This window comes from Sminthopsis crassicaudata, chromosome 2 (assembly GCF_048593235.1).
Source record: "Sminthopsis crassicaudata isolate SCR6 chromosome 2, ASM4859323v1, whole genome shotgun sequence".
NCBI classification, from domain to species: domain Eukaryota; kingdom Metazoa; phylum Chordata; class Mammalia; order Dasyuromorphia; family Dasyuridae; genus Sminthopsis; species Sminthopsis crassicaudata.
The window spans coordinates 280,422,942-280,437,639 of NC_133618.1; the positions used below are offsets into that span (position 1 = coordinate 280,422,942).

General features: G+C 33.3%; 1 protein-coding gene across 4 annotated transcripts in view; it reads right to left on the reverse strand.

Moving 5' to 3' along the window:
- Window positions 1-14,698, reverse strand: part of SCFD1 (sec1 family domain containing 1) — a 117,582-nt gene that overhangs the window by 16,013 nt on the left and 86,871 nt on the right. For all 4 annotated transcript variants that reach the window (XM_074289583.1, XM_074289585.1, XM_074289586.1 and 1 more), the window contains 4 exons: window positions 9,419-9,489; window positions 5,643-5,722; window positions 4,741-4,803; window positions 3,558-3,633 (listed from right to left, as the gene is read on the reverse strand). In XM_074289583.1, coding sequence (XP_074145684.1) covers window positions 3,558-3,633; window positions 4,741-4,803; window positions 5,643-5,722; window positions 9,419-9,489 — 290 coding nt within the window. The remainder of the gene's footprint in view (window positions 1-3,557; window positions 3,634-4,740; window positions 4,804-5,642; window positions 5,723-9,418; window positions 9,490-14,698) is intronic.

Here is a 14,698-nt window from a genome sequence, read left to right on the forward strand (position 1 = left end):
TTTAAACTGAATTTTATGATAATGAATATAGTAAGACAATATTATAATCTTAACAACAAAAAATGACAATAACAGGACAGACTGCTGAGAAAAAAAAGGATGTGCAGATAATTCATTTTGCATATTCAATTATAGGATGAAAAAGAAAGGTAATGAATATAGGAATATGTCTATTTCTGGATGTGTAAGACTCATTCTCTAAAGAAAAAAATGAAAATATGTAGTATATCAGCATGAATAACAAGGTCAAATACTTGATACCAACTGATGGAAATTGCATAAATCTGTATGGTCACAGCAAGTCTAACATTTAAGTGTTAACATCTTTTAACAGAAGGAATTATTTTGGCAAACAAATCTGAGAGAAACAGAAGGCTTTCAAATTATGCAACTCATTGTACTACATTATTCATTACCACATTCTTGCAAAATTATCCTCATATAAATATCTTCTAAAGCTGTGAATATCATTCAAGATTTTATGTGACAGCTGATATTTATGATGCACAAAACTCATGTTGCCCATAAAAAGATAGCATTAAAAATCCTCCTAAGTTTACTAGAAAAAGAAAAGTGATTTATCCTACATATTTTCATGCCCCACTGCCTTATTTAGTTTAGAATTTAAAAAGTTTGCATGAAAAAGAACTTTAAAAACCAAAATGTTTAAGAAACCAAAAAAAGACCTCAGAATAACTTATCAGTAGTTTTCATTTCTGAAATATACCTATGATGGGAGGTAATAATTTAACAAGTATTCAACAACAAAAAAGATGAAAGTAGTAGTAGAGTAGCATTATATATTAAAAATATGTACCAAAAAAAAAGAATATGTACATAAGTGAGAAAATCCAGAAATCAGAGTAGGAAACATATGATTATGTTTATGAAGAAACAGAGGTAATATCATGGCGAGCATGCTACAAACCATTTATTTGGACAGGAGAAGGAAACAGAGGAAGCTAGGTAGCACAATGAATAGCATGCAGGGCCTAGAGCCATGAAGACTTGAATTCAAATCTAGCCTCAGATACCTGTTAGCAGCGTGACCCTAGGCAAGTCATTAAACCTATCTGCCTCAGTTTCCTCAATTACAGGATAAAAATATTACCTACCTCACAGAGTTGTTGTGAGGAGAAAATGAGATATTTGCAAAGTATAATTAGCACAGTGTGTGTGGCACATAGTAGGTGCTTAATGTTTTGTTTCTTTCTCTTCTCCCATTTGAGAAACAGATCACATCAATACAGTGAATAAACCACAATTCTGAAGTACTTATGATACAATGCGCGATTTACCTCCAGATACAGTACAGATTATTTTAGAGTGCAGAATGAAATATAGTTTTCTTTCCTTTCTTAATCCCCCTTCCTTCTTTTTTTTTTTTTGGTGAACATTGCTAATGAAGAAATGTGCTTTCCATGACTTCATATGTACATAAAATGGATAACATTTTTCTTGCCTTCTCAGTGGGTAGGGGAAAGGGTGGAGAGAAGAATAGAACTTTGAATTGAAAATATATGTTAAATTAAAAAAGAGAAAGCAATCACAAACCAAAATATTGAAGTTTTATAGTGTTATAACAGCACCTATAGGGGTGAAGGCAAGTATTCTGACATGTGCCAGGATTTTCTAACACTTTCTCTGCCAAAATCAAATTCTTTTTTTTTTTTTTTTTTTTTTTTTGGTTTAGGCAATTGGGATTAAGTGATTTGCCTAGGATCACACAGCTAAGTATTAAATGTCTGAGGTCAGATTTGAACTCAGCAGACTCAAAGGAAGAGATGCCCCCAAACTATCCTTTCATGGGAGTGGGAGGTCCACAATTATACATTGCACAAATTATTAAACTTTTTCAATGTACTGATCCACTGTATTGACTTTTTTTTCTCTCTAAAAATACTACTTGTCACATAGGAGGGCACTCTGAAAAAGCTAAGAATAGGGAGAATTTAATAACTTTGATAACTATGGAAATTTAAGAAACAGAAAATATCAATAAAAATTTATTTTTTAAAAAAGCAAAAGGAAATAATAAGTCTTTCCCAAAATGAGCGAATTCTAAGCAACCAAAAAATGATGTGGAAGAAATGATGGCAGAGAGCAAGTATGTGATCTCTCAATTCATGATTAGGAGGGCAGATAAATTAGATTCGTCATTTTATCCAGTTTTTTGCAAAAGCATACTTCAAAGAGCACTGTGCTAGGTTACCTCAATTTTAAACATGATATGTCTGAGGTAGCTTTAAATAATGAAATAGAGTTCAAGGGAGATAATGTATCTGAATATATCTCTGGGAATCATATGAATAAGATTTTTGTTTTATGATTAGTGAGATTCAAGTATGTTTGTAGACTAGGGGAAAGGAGGTTAATAGAAAGAGGAAATTTCATGACAGTTAATAAAAGAAAGGCCTTGTTGAAAGACAGGGATGAGATTAAGGGTACGAGTGAATAAATTAGTCTTGGGTAGAAGAGATACCTCATCTTCCGAGACTGAAAAACAGGAATTAGTAAAGACAGAGGTTTAGATGTATGGTGAAAGGGAAATATAGGAACTCATATTTCATTCAACAAATAATTACTGAAAATTTGTAAGCAAAATATTATGGATAAAGACAAAGTACTCAAGGGACTTTATTAAAGGAGGCAATGTATATGTACACAAAATCTATTACAAATAGATAATCTGTGATTTATAGGAGCCTTTCCTACTCTTTCCACTCTCCAATCCTCTCCTGACCCTCATCAATTAAGAACATGTTGGACACAATTCCCCCAAATATGTATTTTCTCTTATACAAGGAAAAGGGAGAAAGATGGAGAGAAAAAAAGGGGAAAAGCAGAGATACCAATAAGTTACTATGGCCCAGGGATATTTTCTTACTTAGCCTTGTTTTATAATTACTTTGTGTCTCTCCAATCCCCCTAAGCTCCCACTACATTCCCCACCTCAGTGGCTTCTTGAATGCTATTTTCTTCCTGATATCCAAGAATGTCAGAGAATACATTTCTCCACAAAACTGATGATTTAAAATAATGGTTATACATAAAACAAAAATAGTTATTATATATAATATTAGAAAATATGCTTGAGTAATACAGGTATATTTGGTTTATATAGTCTTGTGTGAACTGGCCTGAAAAACCTAAACATTTATAGCATTCTTTCTATGAGAGAAATCATGTTAAATTACAAACAACTGACTTAGAAATGGGCAAATGTTCCAAAACATTGTAGTAAAGCAACCTTAAAGAAGGTAAATGGCTTGTACTACAAATAGTTGTAAATATATACTACCAAAAAGTCAGTATGGCATAACAGATAGAAGAGTTGACTTTGAAATCATGAAGATCTGAGTTTAAATTCTGTCTCTGACACATAATGGTCATGTGACTCAAGTTAAGTAACAATCTTTCAGTGCTCTATGGAGCTCTCTGGAACTATAAATTTGCAGAGAAGATATTGACCTTTACTTGAAAAGGGAATTCCCTATACTAATGAAATTATAAGGGGAAGCCTTTTCCTCATCACCCCTCCTAATAATCTTACTTACTTGTTGTTTCAATACCAAGTTCTTCACTCCTTCCATCACAAATTGTGACCCTGTGTTCATGACCCGGGATAAGAGACTGAAGGCAAAAATGCAAAGAATAGAAAATAATTACAAATGATTTGTACAGATTCTTTACAAATCACTTGCACTTTGACAAAGTACAAATGGTAACAACCTTTGTTTTCACAGATTGCTGTAATTATAATATTCACATATAATATAATTATATTCATTATAATATTCACAGCTATTTTAATATCAATAAACATTAACAAAATAGTTACTATCATGAATTGTCATTAGTTAGAATATTTCTTATCTATTAGCCATTTTCCAATTTTTAGGAACTTCTTTGCTCTTTTCCTATATTCTTCATGGTGAAATAGACTTCAAAGAAAGCAATTTAAATACCTAGCTTTTACTAGGTAAAACAAAATGAAGCAAGATATTGAAAATAAATCCATCTATTTATGCCTGTTATAGGCATAACAGATCTACAACTCATTTCAGATTTGAAAAACATTTTGGATTTGTTATCTTATCTGAATTTAAGTGCTAAAACTGTTTTTATGGCTATATCTCAGCCTGAATTCCTGTTATATGTTAAATTTTCAAAGGCAGTCATATTATTGAAACATTCATCATTCTTAGAAAATTTCATCCAATTACATCATAAAGTACTTTTTCTAATATATCTGATTTGTCCAAATTTTAAAAAATGAAACAGTTTAATAGATTAAATAGCAACAGCAATTTTTGAAGTTTATAACCACTAGCAGTTGTATTAAACATTCTAACATAAAACCTGTTCATTTACATTTTTCAAAATCAGAATTTAAACTACTAGAAATATATTATTATTTGTGATTCTCAAATGTGAATCATATTTTGCTAAAGATAATAACTATTAAAAATAAAGATTTATCAATCTTTGATGAGAAGAATTTTACCACAGAGTGATGATAAGGGAGGGAGACGAGAGGCAATTCCTAAAAGGCTGAGGATCTAGACTCTGGTGGTCAGGCTCTCCACTAGCATAATTTCACCTTTGGTAGGATTCTCCTCTGAACTGTTGTGCTGGCTTTCTCAATAAATGAATGTATCCCAGGTATAATTTAATTATAATTCTGCTTGGTTAATTGAAGCAAGAGGAATTAGATAAGCATTAAACTAAGTTATTTACCCCATTGGTTTAGTGGCAGTATTTCCATAGCTGGTTGGCGCCGAAGCCATCTTGGCAAAAGCCCTGTGAAATGACAACATGAAGGACGACTGGTTTTTAAAACTGGCTTTGAGAATCATGTTATTATAATTGTGCTGAAGAATATTACTTTTGACTTGCAAATTCAGAGAGTATAAATGGTTCTACCACTAATATTAATCTAGATATTAAAAATAATATAAGGAAAAATTCAAACTTTGACAACATTCTAAAATTTCCTGGCTTAAGAAAAGCATTATGTAAATTTCGGACATCATTGTTATAATTATTCTAAAAGCAGGATTATACTGGGTAGAAAGATATACTTGGAGTCAGAAAGATTTGGGTTCAAATCCTCCCTCTGACACTGTGTCACTTTGGACAAGTCACTTAACCTTGAAGTAAAAAGGGCAATCTTCTAAACCTAACCTAATCTCCTACACAGAAAGAGTTATCTGTTTAGGTGGGGAAAAAGCTCCCACCACAATATGGTCTCATTCCACTCCCCCCCCCCCCCCCCAGACCAAATACCCAAAAAGTATGTAGTGAAAAGAATACTGACTTGGAAGTCAGGAAACCCTTATTTGGTTAGTAGTCATGAATAGAGAAAAAGAGACAGATTTATATTTACCAATTTAAACTAAGATTAAGTAATTATGTAACAGAGATAATAATAGCACAAAAAAGGAAGATAAGAGTGAGACCTGAAAAAGAAAAGGGATTGTATAGATGTTAACTATTTTAAGTCATGCTATAAAGCCACTGACTGGTGAGAAAAGGTAAAGAAGAGAGTTCGATTTCAACATCTAAACAGTGTATTGTCCTACAGTATTAAATGACATCTCTCAAATGATAAATTTAAAGGAGAGGTAAAAAAGACTTACTTCCATTGTTTGATATATTGCAAAGGAGTGAGATTGCATCCTGCTTCAGTCAAAGCCTTTTTATATTGTTCTAAATCAGCCTGGAATCATAAAAAGGAACATATCAAGTAAGAATATGCAGTTTTGTTTTCTTTCTCAGTTTTTTTTTCCCCCCTTCTCAATTCGGTTTTTCTCGTGCAATAAGATAACTGTATAAATATGTATACACATATTGGAGTTAATATACATTTTAACATATTTAACATGTATTGGATTACCTGCCATCTAGGGGAGGAAAAAATTTGGAACACAAGGTTTTGCTTGTGCAGCTAAAATTAAAAATATAGATTGTCTTTAAGTCAAGTTAAAAAATTAAGGATCTTATGAATTAAAAATGTTAAAGCTTTGTGTTTTTAGTAATTTATTTTATATAGCCTATAAATTAACAAGAAGTACTTATTAAGGCAAAATGCATTTCATTTATATTAAAATTTAAGAGGTATCTTTATTTGGAAAAGTGTCTTGCAGATTAGCAAAATACTATATCTGGTTTGTCACTATTATATCTCAGGCTTCTAAAATGAAGAAAGCTTCAAAGGAAAAATGAGATATACTATAAGCCGTGTACTAACTGCCTTTGGGAAAGCACCACACTCTGGGGCTCAAGAAAACATCTTACTGCTGTATACAGTATCAATATAAGCAGCGAGTTATTTTTAATAATTATTAATAATTAGGTACTAATATTATTAATTAATATCACAGATACTTTGGATTGGTCTGAAATAATGACTTATTTCTGCTTTATTTGCCTCAGCCGAAATAAAATGTCTTCAGTCCTTTAACTGTCTGTATCTCTCATTTTTAAATGTGTTTCTTATAAACAACATATTGTTGGATTTTGAGCTTTAATCCATTCTGCTGTTTCCATTTTTTAGGTGAGTTGATCCCGTTCATACTCAACATTTTAATGACAGGTTCTGTATTTCCCTCCATCCTACTTTTCTTGTTATCCTTCTTACTCTTTTTACTGTATTGCCTCCTTAATTAGCACTTCCCCCTTACCTTCCAATTTCTTATTCAATTCTCTTCTCTAAGAATCCCTCTTTTATATTCTCCCCTACCCTCCTACTTCTTTTCTTCCTCTTCATTTTTTCCTCTTGCTTCCTTTTTAAAAATTCCTATTCTTCACCTTTTTTTCAATTGGTTTTAAGTGACTTGCAAACAGCTAGGCCACATTTGAACTCAGGTCCTCTTGACTCCAATGCTGGATCCTTCAACTTCTTGATCTACACACTCTTCTAAATTTAGCCTGTTCCTTTGTCCTATTTCTTTATAAATTTAGAAGACTTTTTATAACCTTCTAGATGTTCTGACAAGAATAAGATTCCAGTACTACCAGCCCTCTATTCCTACCTACTCCCACTGTAATAAGTTTTCTATTTATGCCTCATTTGTATGAGATTTCTACATCTTATCTCTCCCTAATTTTTTTTTAAACTTTTTAGAATGATCCCATCATACCATATCCCAAGGCTTTCACCTACATATACTTTCAAACAACTCAAGTAATAACATTGTTAAAGAGTATAGATAACGTTTTCCCACATAAGTGAGCAGTTTGACCTTATTAAGGCCCTTATAATTTGTCTTTAATGTTAACCTTATGTTTCTTTTAGATCTTAATATGTCAAATTTTCCATTGAGACATTTTATCACAAAAATCTGATCATCTATCTATCCATTCATTAAATGTCTTTTATTTTTTTAAATTCAGGCTTATACTCAACTTTGCTGAGTAAGTTATTCCTGGTTGCAAACACAGCTTCTTTGTTCTTCAAAATGTAGATCTTTGGTTATACTGACTGTAGCTCCACCTTATTTAAACTGGGCTTCCCCCTTCCTGCCTTGTTGCTTGTAGTATTTTCTCTTTAATTTGGGAGTTTCAAAACTTGATTATGATGAGTTTTTATCTTGAGATCTCTTTCAGGTGGTGATGGATAAATTCTTTCTATTTTTATTTTACTTTTTTTAAGAACTCCAGGGCAACTTTCAAAAATAATTTCTTGAAATATTGTATCAAGACATTTTTTAATCCTAACTTTTGGGTAATACAATGATCACCTCTTCTCAATTTGCTCTCTAGATCTGTTATTTTTCTGTTTCACACACTTCTATTTTTTTCATTCTTTTGATTTTGTTTTATATTATTTCTTGGTGTCTTGGGTGTCATTAGTTTCCCTTTGCCCAATTACAGTTTTCAAGAAGTTGTTTTCTTCCTTAAATTTTTGGATTTCTTTTCTAATTGGCTGATTCTCTTTTCATAATTTTCTTGACTGTCTTGGATAGCTCTTATTTTTTCTCTCTGAATTTTCCTTCAACTTCTGTTTATTTTTAAAGAACTTTAAAATTTTTTTCCAAGAATTCTTTTTAGGCCTGTAACCATGAACACCTATCTTCTCTATCCCCACAGTAGCTATCTATAGTCAGGTTCTTTTTCCATAATTTATTATTATTGTTACTTTTAGCAGCTTATTATTATAGTGATATTCTAGTCCTGAAGTATGGGAGATCTTGCCTGAGGCCTGAGTTCAGGCTTTTCTTACTGTTGTTTCCTGAACTGTTTGGGGGCATTGGGCTCTGACCCTGGAGCCTCCTCTCCACTCCTGCATCTTATCTAGGGCATCCAGCCATGCTGTCACTGCCTCTGGGTGCAGACTTCCCATCTTCTCTAGAAGCACAATCAGGAACTCCATTTTCTTAAAAGTTCCCACAGCCAGTAGTGCTCCTCCTTGCCAAAAGTCATAGCCTAGGACCTCATCTGGCCTGCACACCTCGGCCTGGCATGCCCTGACAGTGGGGGGGGGTGGGGAGGGAGTCCCTTCAATCTTCCCCTATTCATTTTTGTTAATTCAATAGTTTTCGGGGAGGTATCCATATCTTGTTTAGGCTATACCTCTGGCCCTTGAGCTTAAGACTTTACTGAGATTTTCACAAGTTGTCTTATGATGAAAACTGCAGCACCTCAAGTTTTAATTATTTCTGCCACTTAAAGTTTACTTTGAGGCAATATTTTGTCTTGTTTGGGGGAGAAAATTGGAGAGCCCAGTATTTCGTGTCTTATTCTGCCATCTTCCCAGAAACATCTGACACATTTTTTCTAAAATTACATCTACTTAGAAAAATTTCAAATGATCACTTCAAATAAAATATTTCTTTGGGGAAAGGAAAAGCACAACTGCCTATGATTTAAAGAAATCAGTTTAAAACCTGAATTTAGAGAACCATAAAAATTACTTACAAGGAAGGAATTTTTTGTTTTGCATTCTCAATGCTTGGAACATAACTGATGCTTAATAAATGTTTGATAACAGATAAGATGGCAAACTATGTTTTAAGTCACTTAAGTTTTAAGTTACTTTTTCATGAGACATCAAGTAACCTATATTTCTTAGAAAATTAACTCAATTTGTTAAAAACATTAAGAAGAAAAAATTTGGTTTCAAATAACCTAGAAAATAAAACATTTTGATAAGATTTTTTTCTTTACAAGATTTATGTTCGTATTTTATCAAATTAGATAGTTCATGAACAGGCTTTCCTACTCTCATGGCAAAAATTCTTCCATAACAATTTAAAAGTATCTATACACCAGTCTTTACACACTTTTTCTTTTAATAAAAAGAATGAAATGGATAGTTGGTTAGAGTGACTTTTATTCTTTTTTATGAAACGCTAGCTAGCAGCAATTATTCTACAAACAAGATTTTTTTCAAAATAAAATACAAAGAACATACCTCAGAGGGAGCTTGTTGTGTGCTTATGTAATAGATAAGGAATAGTCTCATTTTATCTTCTGGAGTTCCTGCTGTATAGGAAAAAAATAAGTATTTTGTTTAAAAAAACAAACAAACCCTCCCCCCAAAACATTTCATATATATCTACCATCACCTTATAACAGATGGCTACATACATTAACTTGAACGTAAAATTTAGAGATAGTCTGTCGAAAATGAAATCAGATTAACTTAGAAAATTCTATCAAATGAATGATAACCATTCATTATATTATTACTTCAGTATTATTAAACTAAAGTACGTATTTCTAATTAGTAAGAAGATAGAGTAGCTACTTTATTGTAGAACAAGGAAAAAAAGGTTTCCTTTCATAAGATAATAGATGCTGAACTATGAACAATTAAGCAAAAAAAAAAAAAAAAAAAAAAGAAAAAAGAAAAAGAAAAAAAAAAGACGTTTTTGCCTCTTGAATATGACAAAAAATTACAAAATGAGAACAAATGTAAAGGCTAACTCCAAATAATCCAAACCAAAACAAGCAATTATATGATTCCAGATAACCTCTTAGAAATACCAAAACAGCATTGAGAATTATAAATAATACCTCACACTGATGCAGTACTTTAAGATGTACATAATCTTACCACTCATCACCTATGACATTTAGAGTATGAGTGTTGTTATTCCAATTTTATAGATGAGAAAAGTGAAGCTCAGAAAGGTTAAACCAGGTTCCCACAGTTATGGCTGATATCAAGGCCATGATTCAAAAATGTTCATCTTTGGATGAGTTCTGTGTTTTTCTCCCCTGCCTCTTCACTATCCCTTGAAACTTGGCATATATTTCTCAAGTTTTCAGACAATCACCATTACTGCATTAATAAAATATTACAGAGAAGCTGTGGAGCTGCCATAATGTGACTCTGGGTGACTTCTCATCTACTCATGAACTTCTTTAACTCTTCTTTGACATCAAATAAACACATCAGAAAGAAGGATTTTCTTAATATTTGTCTGTCACATTCTGCTGGAATTAAAGCATGAAGCTTTCTATTTTATTTCTTAAAACCTTATGAAATTTGAATTGAACAATAAAATTTCAAAATGAATGAGACCACAATAAGACACCTAAGGAGCAGCTAGATGATGCAGCAGAAGATCTGAGTTCAAATTCAGCCTCAGACATTTAAAACTTACTAGGTAAGTATTTTAACCTAATTGCCTAGCAAAAAATCAAATTAAATTAAAGAAAAAAAAAAAAAAAACAACTCCCCCTAACAAGACAGCTGATTAGTAAATAGCACTAAAAACTTATCAAGCTTCTACTTGACTATTTTGATATAAATAATTTTGCCAGAATTATAAAGAAAAAGATATTTAGTAATGCCTATATACACCCCCCCCCCCATATACATCTATATATATCTACATAGGTGATATTCCTAATTTTTTGAGTTAAAAGTAAAGTAAAGACTTACATGAACTTATGCTAAGTGAAATGAGCAGGACCAGGAGATCATTATGTATTTCAATAATACTACATGATGGTCAATTCTGATGGATGTGGCCCTCTTCAACAATGAGATGAATCAAATCAATTCCAATAGAGCAGTAATGAACTGAACTAGTTACGCCCAGTGAAAGAACTTTGGAAGATAGACTAGGAACCACTACGTAGAATTCCTAATACCCCTATTTTTGTCAGCCTGCATTTTTGATTTCCTTCACAGGCTAATTGTACACTATTTCAAAGTCTGATTCTTTTTGTACAGCAAAATAACTGTTTGGACATGTATACACGTATTGCATTTAATTTATACTTTAACATATGTAACATGTATTGGTTAACTTGCCATTTGGGGGAGAGGGGTAGGGGGAAGGAGGGGAAAAATTGGAACAAAAGGCTTGGCAATTCTCAGTGCTGTAAAATTACTCATGCATATATCTGGTAAATAAAAAGTTATTAAAAAAAAAAAAAGTAAAGTTCTTTTGAGCTCCTGTGAGAGTGATAAGATATTTGAGCCAGATAATAGTTATGAAGCAAAATTATGTCCTAGAGTTGAATTTTATTTAGTTCTTTATGAGAGTATTTCTTGGTCTAACTAGCCAAATCTGATGCATTTATCTAGTTTAACAGCTTTCAAGTGTTCTGTGTTCCAGGTGTATAATTCTTTCTGCACCATAAGAATGAGTGTATTACAAAGATGATTCAGTTTATATTGTTAAAACCTCAAATGGCTAAATTCAAATACAACAGAGTTTAAAGTATCCAATAAAGAGAAAGATCACCTGGATTGTTACTATCTTCAAAACTTTATAAGCAGACTTTTACGATTATCATCATTACCATCATTATTTTTAACCAAACCTAGATAACATTTATTACTTTATGCAGGGCTGGGCTTATAATTGGTCATTTAGAGCCTTTAGATTGGCGTGGCCTCAGCACAGTAGTCATATTTAAAAGGATACTCTTTGCCAGACTGTTTTTCTATCATCTTAAATGTTTATTTTGCTAAAATGGGCCTCTGCCAGTTTTCTGGGCAGACAGTATACTCCCATGGGGTACCTGTGCAGGAAGATTCACAGTTCAATCTATGCCATCAGGTGGTTGCTGTAAGGGCTTCTTATGGTGTAAGTGAGACAGCTTCAATCATAGCACAGGACAGGGTAACTACCCTACCCTTGAAAAGCACTCCTTCAGTAGGCCTTAGCTAGGTTTGTATTTGCACTCAGCCAGTTCATATATATTTCCACATCCAAGTGTTCAATGGTACATACAATGTTCCTGTGTTCAAAGTGCCTGTCCAAGACAGTATCAACAGTATCTTTGTAGCCTATGGTGATGATACAGAGGCTTCCTTTGTGGTAATCATCTAATAGGGCTCCACAGAGACCTGCAGCATGGTAATGTAGATGCAGCAATATAACTGATGCCTGTAAAGACCAACAGGACTCCACCCTCATGCAGACATCACCACAGCACAGAACCCCAGTCCCCTTGTCCGTGATTATCATTTTGTGACACATCTGAGGGCATCGATGAAGGACGCAGGATTGTCAAAGTCTGCTCTTGGGGAAAGAATCTTTCATATATATGGCTAGTTTGGAGAGGGGCACACTGTCACCCAAGATCATCAGAATCCTGTTTAGAGATAAGGTGCAGCAAGTCCACAGGGCCACCAGGGTCTTCATAATTATATGAAGGTAGTCTTCTAGGTTTTAGAAGGTTTAGAGCCTGAAAAAGTCTTTTGAAATTTCATCAAACCAGGCATTTTACCTTGGTGTGTGTCTTCTGCCCGAGAGAGCCAGGCAGATGCCAGCAGCAAATCTGTGAGACATACTGGCCCTGCCTCCACTATGGCCAATTTTGTTGTCTGATCATTTCCCTGATGCCCATCTCTTCATAGACCCGTTTTAGCGTTTTCTTGGCAAAGATAACAGCGGTTCACTATATCCATTTCCAGCTCTTTTTACAGATGAAGAAACTGAGGCAAACAGGATTAAGTGATTTGCCCGGGGAAACAGAGCTAGTAAGTGTTTGAGGCCACATATGAACTCAGGTCTTCCTGACTTTAGGTTCAGTACTCTATCCACAATGACTAAAAACAACTGTAAAGAGTGCTGAGTGGTGATGGAGAAGTCAAGGCTGAAACAAGGCTAAGAGGACAGCAATAGGACTAGACACAAACTGATTTTTAAACACATAGACTATTCATTTGAAACTTCTAGGGAAGCACCGTGTACTAATACAGCTTCCATGCTTTCTTAGTGACAAAAGAGGAAAAAAAATTAGACCATGAATGACTTTTTATAATATAGTAAGCTAAGATTGTTACTTGAGATATAGAGGGTATCCAGGCTCCTCTCCCCCATCCCCAAATTCGAGGAGCAGGATCACATAAAAAAATGGCAGAAACTCTAAACAAGGAATGGTTAAAAATGAGCCAACAAAGCTGAATAGCTATTTGGTCCTTCCCCCCCCCCCCCCAGCCCATTAAAAGATAAAAGCCTGGGGCAGCTAGGTGGCACAGTGGATAGAGCACCAGCTCTGCAGTCAGGAGGATCTGAATTTAAACCTGATCTCAGAAACTTAACACTTTCTAGCTGTGTGACCCTGGGCAAGTCACTTAACCCCAATTGCCTCAGCAAAAAGAAAAAAAAAAAAAGAAAAGGTAAAAGCCTAATAGGGTTTTGGGTGGAAGGATTCTATCTTACATGGAATCAAATCCCTTAAAAACTCTGAGAGTCTCTATAATCACAGCAGCAGTGCTTATCACCACTTATTATTTCTTATGTAATTATTAATTTTGTGTATATATAACATATATACACACATTTATTTATATATATATATGCATATATATATGTATAAAATAACACATGTAAAGTATTTTGCAAACCTTAAAGTGGTATATAAATGCTCTTATAAGTAAAAATATGTATTAGATAGCTCAGTGGACAGAGAACCAACTCTAGAGTCAAGAAGACCTGCATTCAAATATGGTCTCAGACACTTAGTGGGACAGCAAGGTGATGCAATAAATTAGAGTCCCACGGCTACAGTTAGGAACACTAATCTTCCTGAGTTCAAATCTAGCCTCAAACATTCACTAGCTGTGTGACTCCAGGCAAGTCACTTAACGCTGTTTGCCTTAGTTTCCTCATCTGTAAAATAAGCTGAAGAGGAAATGGTAAACCACTCCACTATCTTTGCCAAGAAAACCCCATGGACAGTATGGTATATCAGGTCATGAAAAGTTGGACATGATTAAGTGACTGAACAACAATAAAATGTTAATTTATAAGTGAATGAATGCACCAATATATATGCAAGAAATGATAAGTGGTCTCTTAGCAAATATTTGAGAATTATAATTTTTTATCTACTGATAATTTGTTATATTCTGTTAAGTTCTTTCTCTGATCTATTAGAATTGTCAAATGACTTTTAAAATTTGATACATTTGATATCTGTTATCCTTTTTCATGACTTAAAAAATGTGAAAATCATTTCCTATCACTAAATTCATTATGAAAGTTTTATGTGTAGTTTTTGCCAGGAAGTGGAAAGATATTAATTTCAAATTCCTTTAAACTCTATGATGCATCATTTCTCTATCAAGGATTAAAAAAAATGTACTCCAAATTTTAAAAAAAGTATATAGTCTTACCATTTACATTTTTATAAATGTGACTGAATGTGTTTCATTTGCATACTAGAGGGGAAAAAAGAATGAAAAACTGATATTGAAATATTAACTAAGACATGTAAGGTC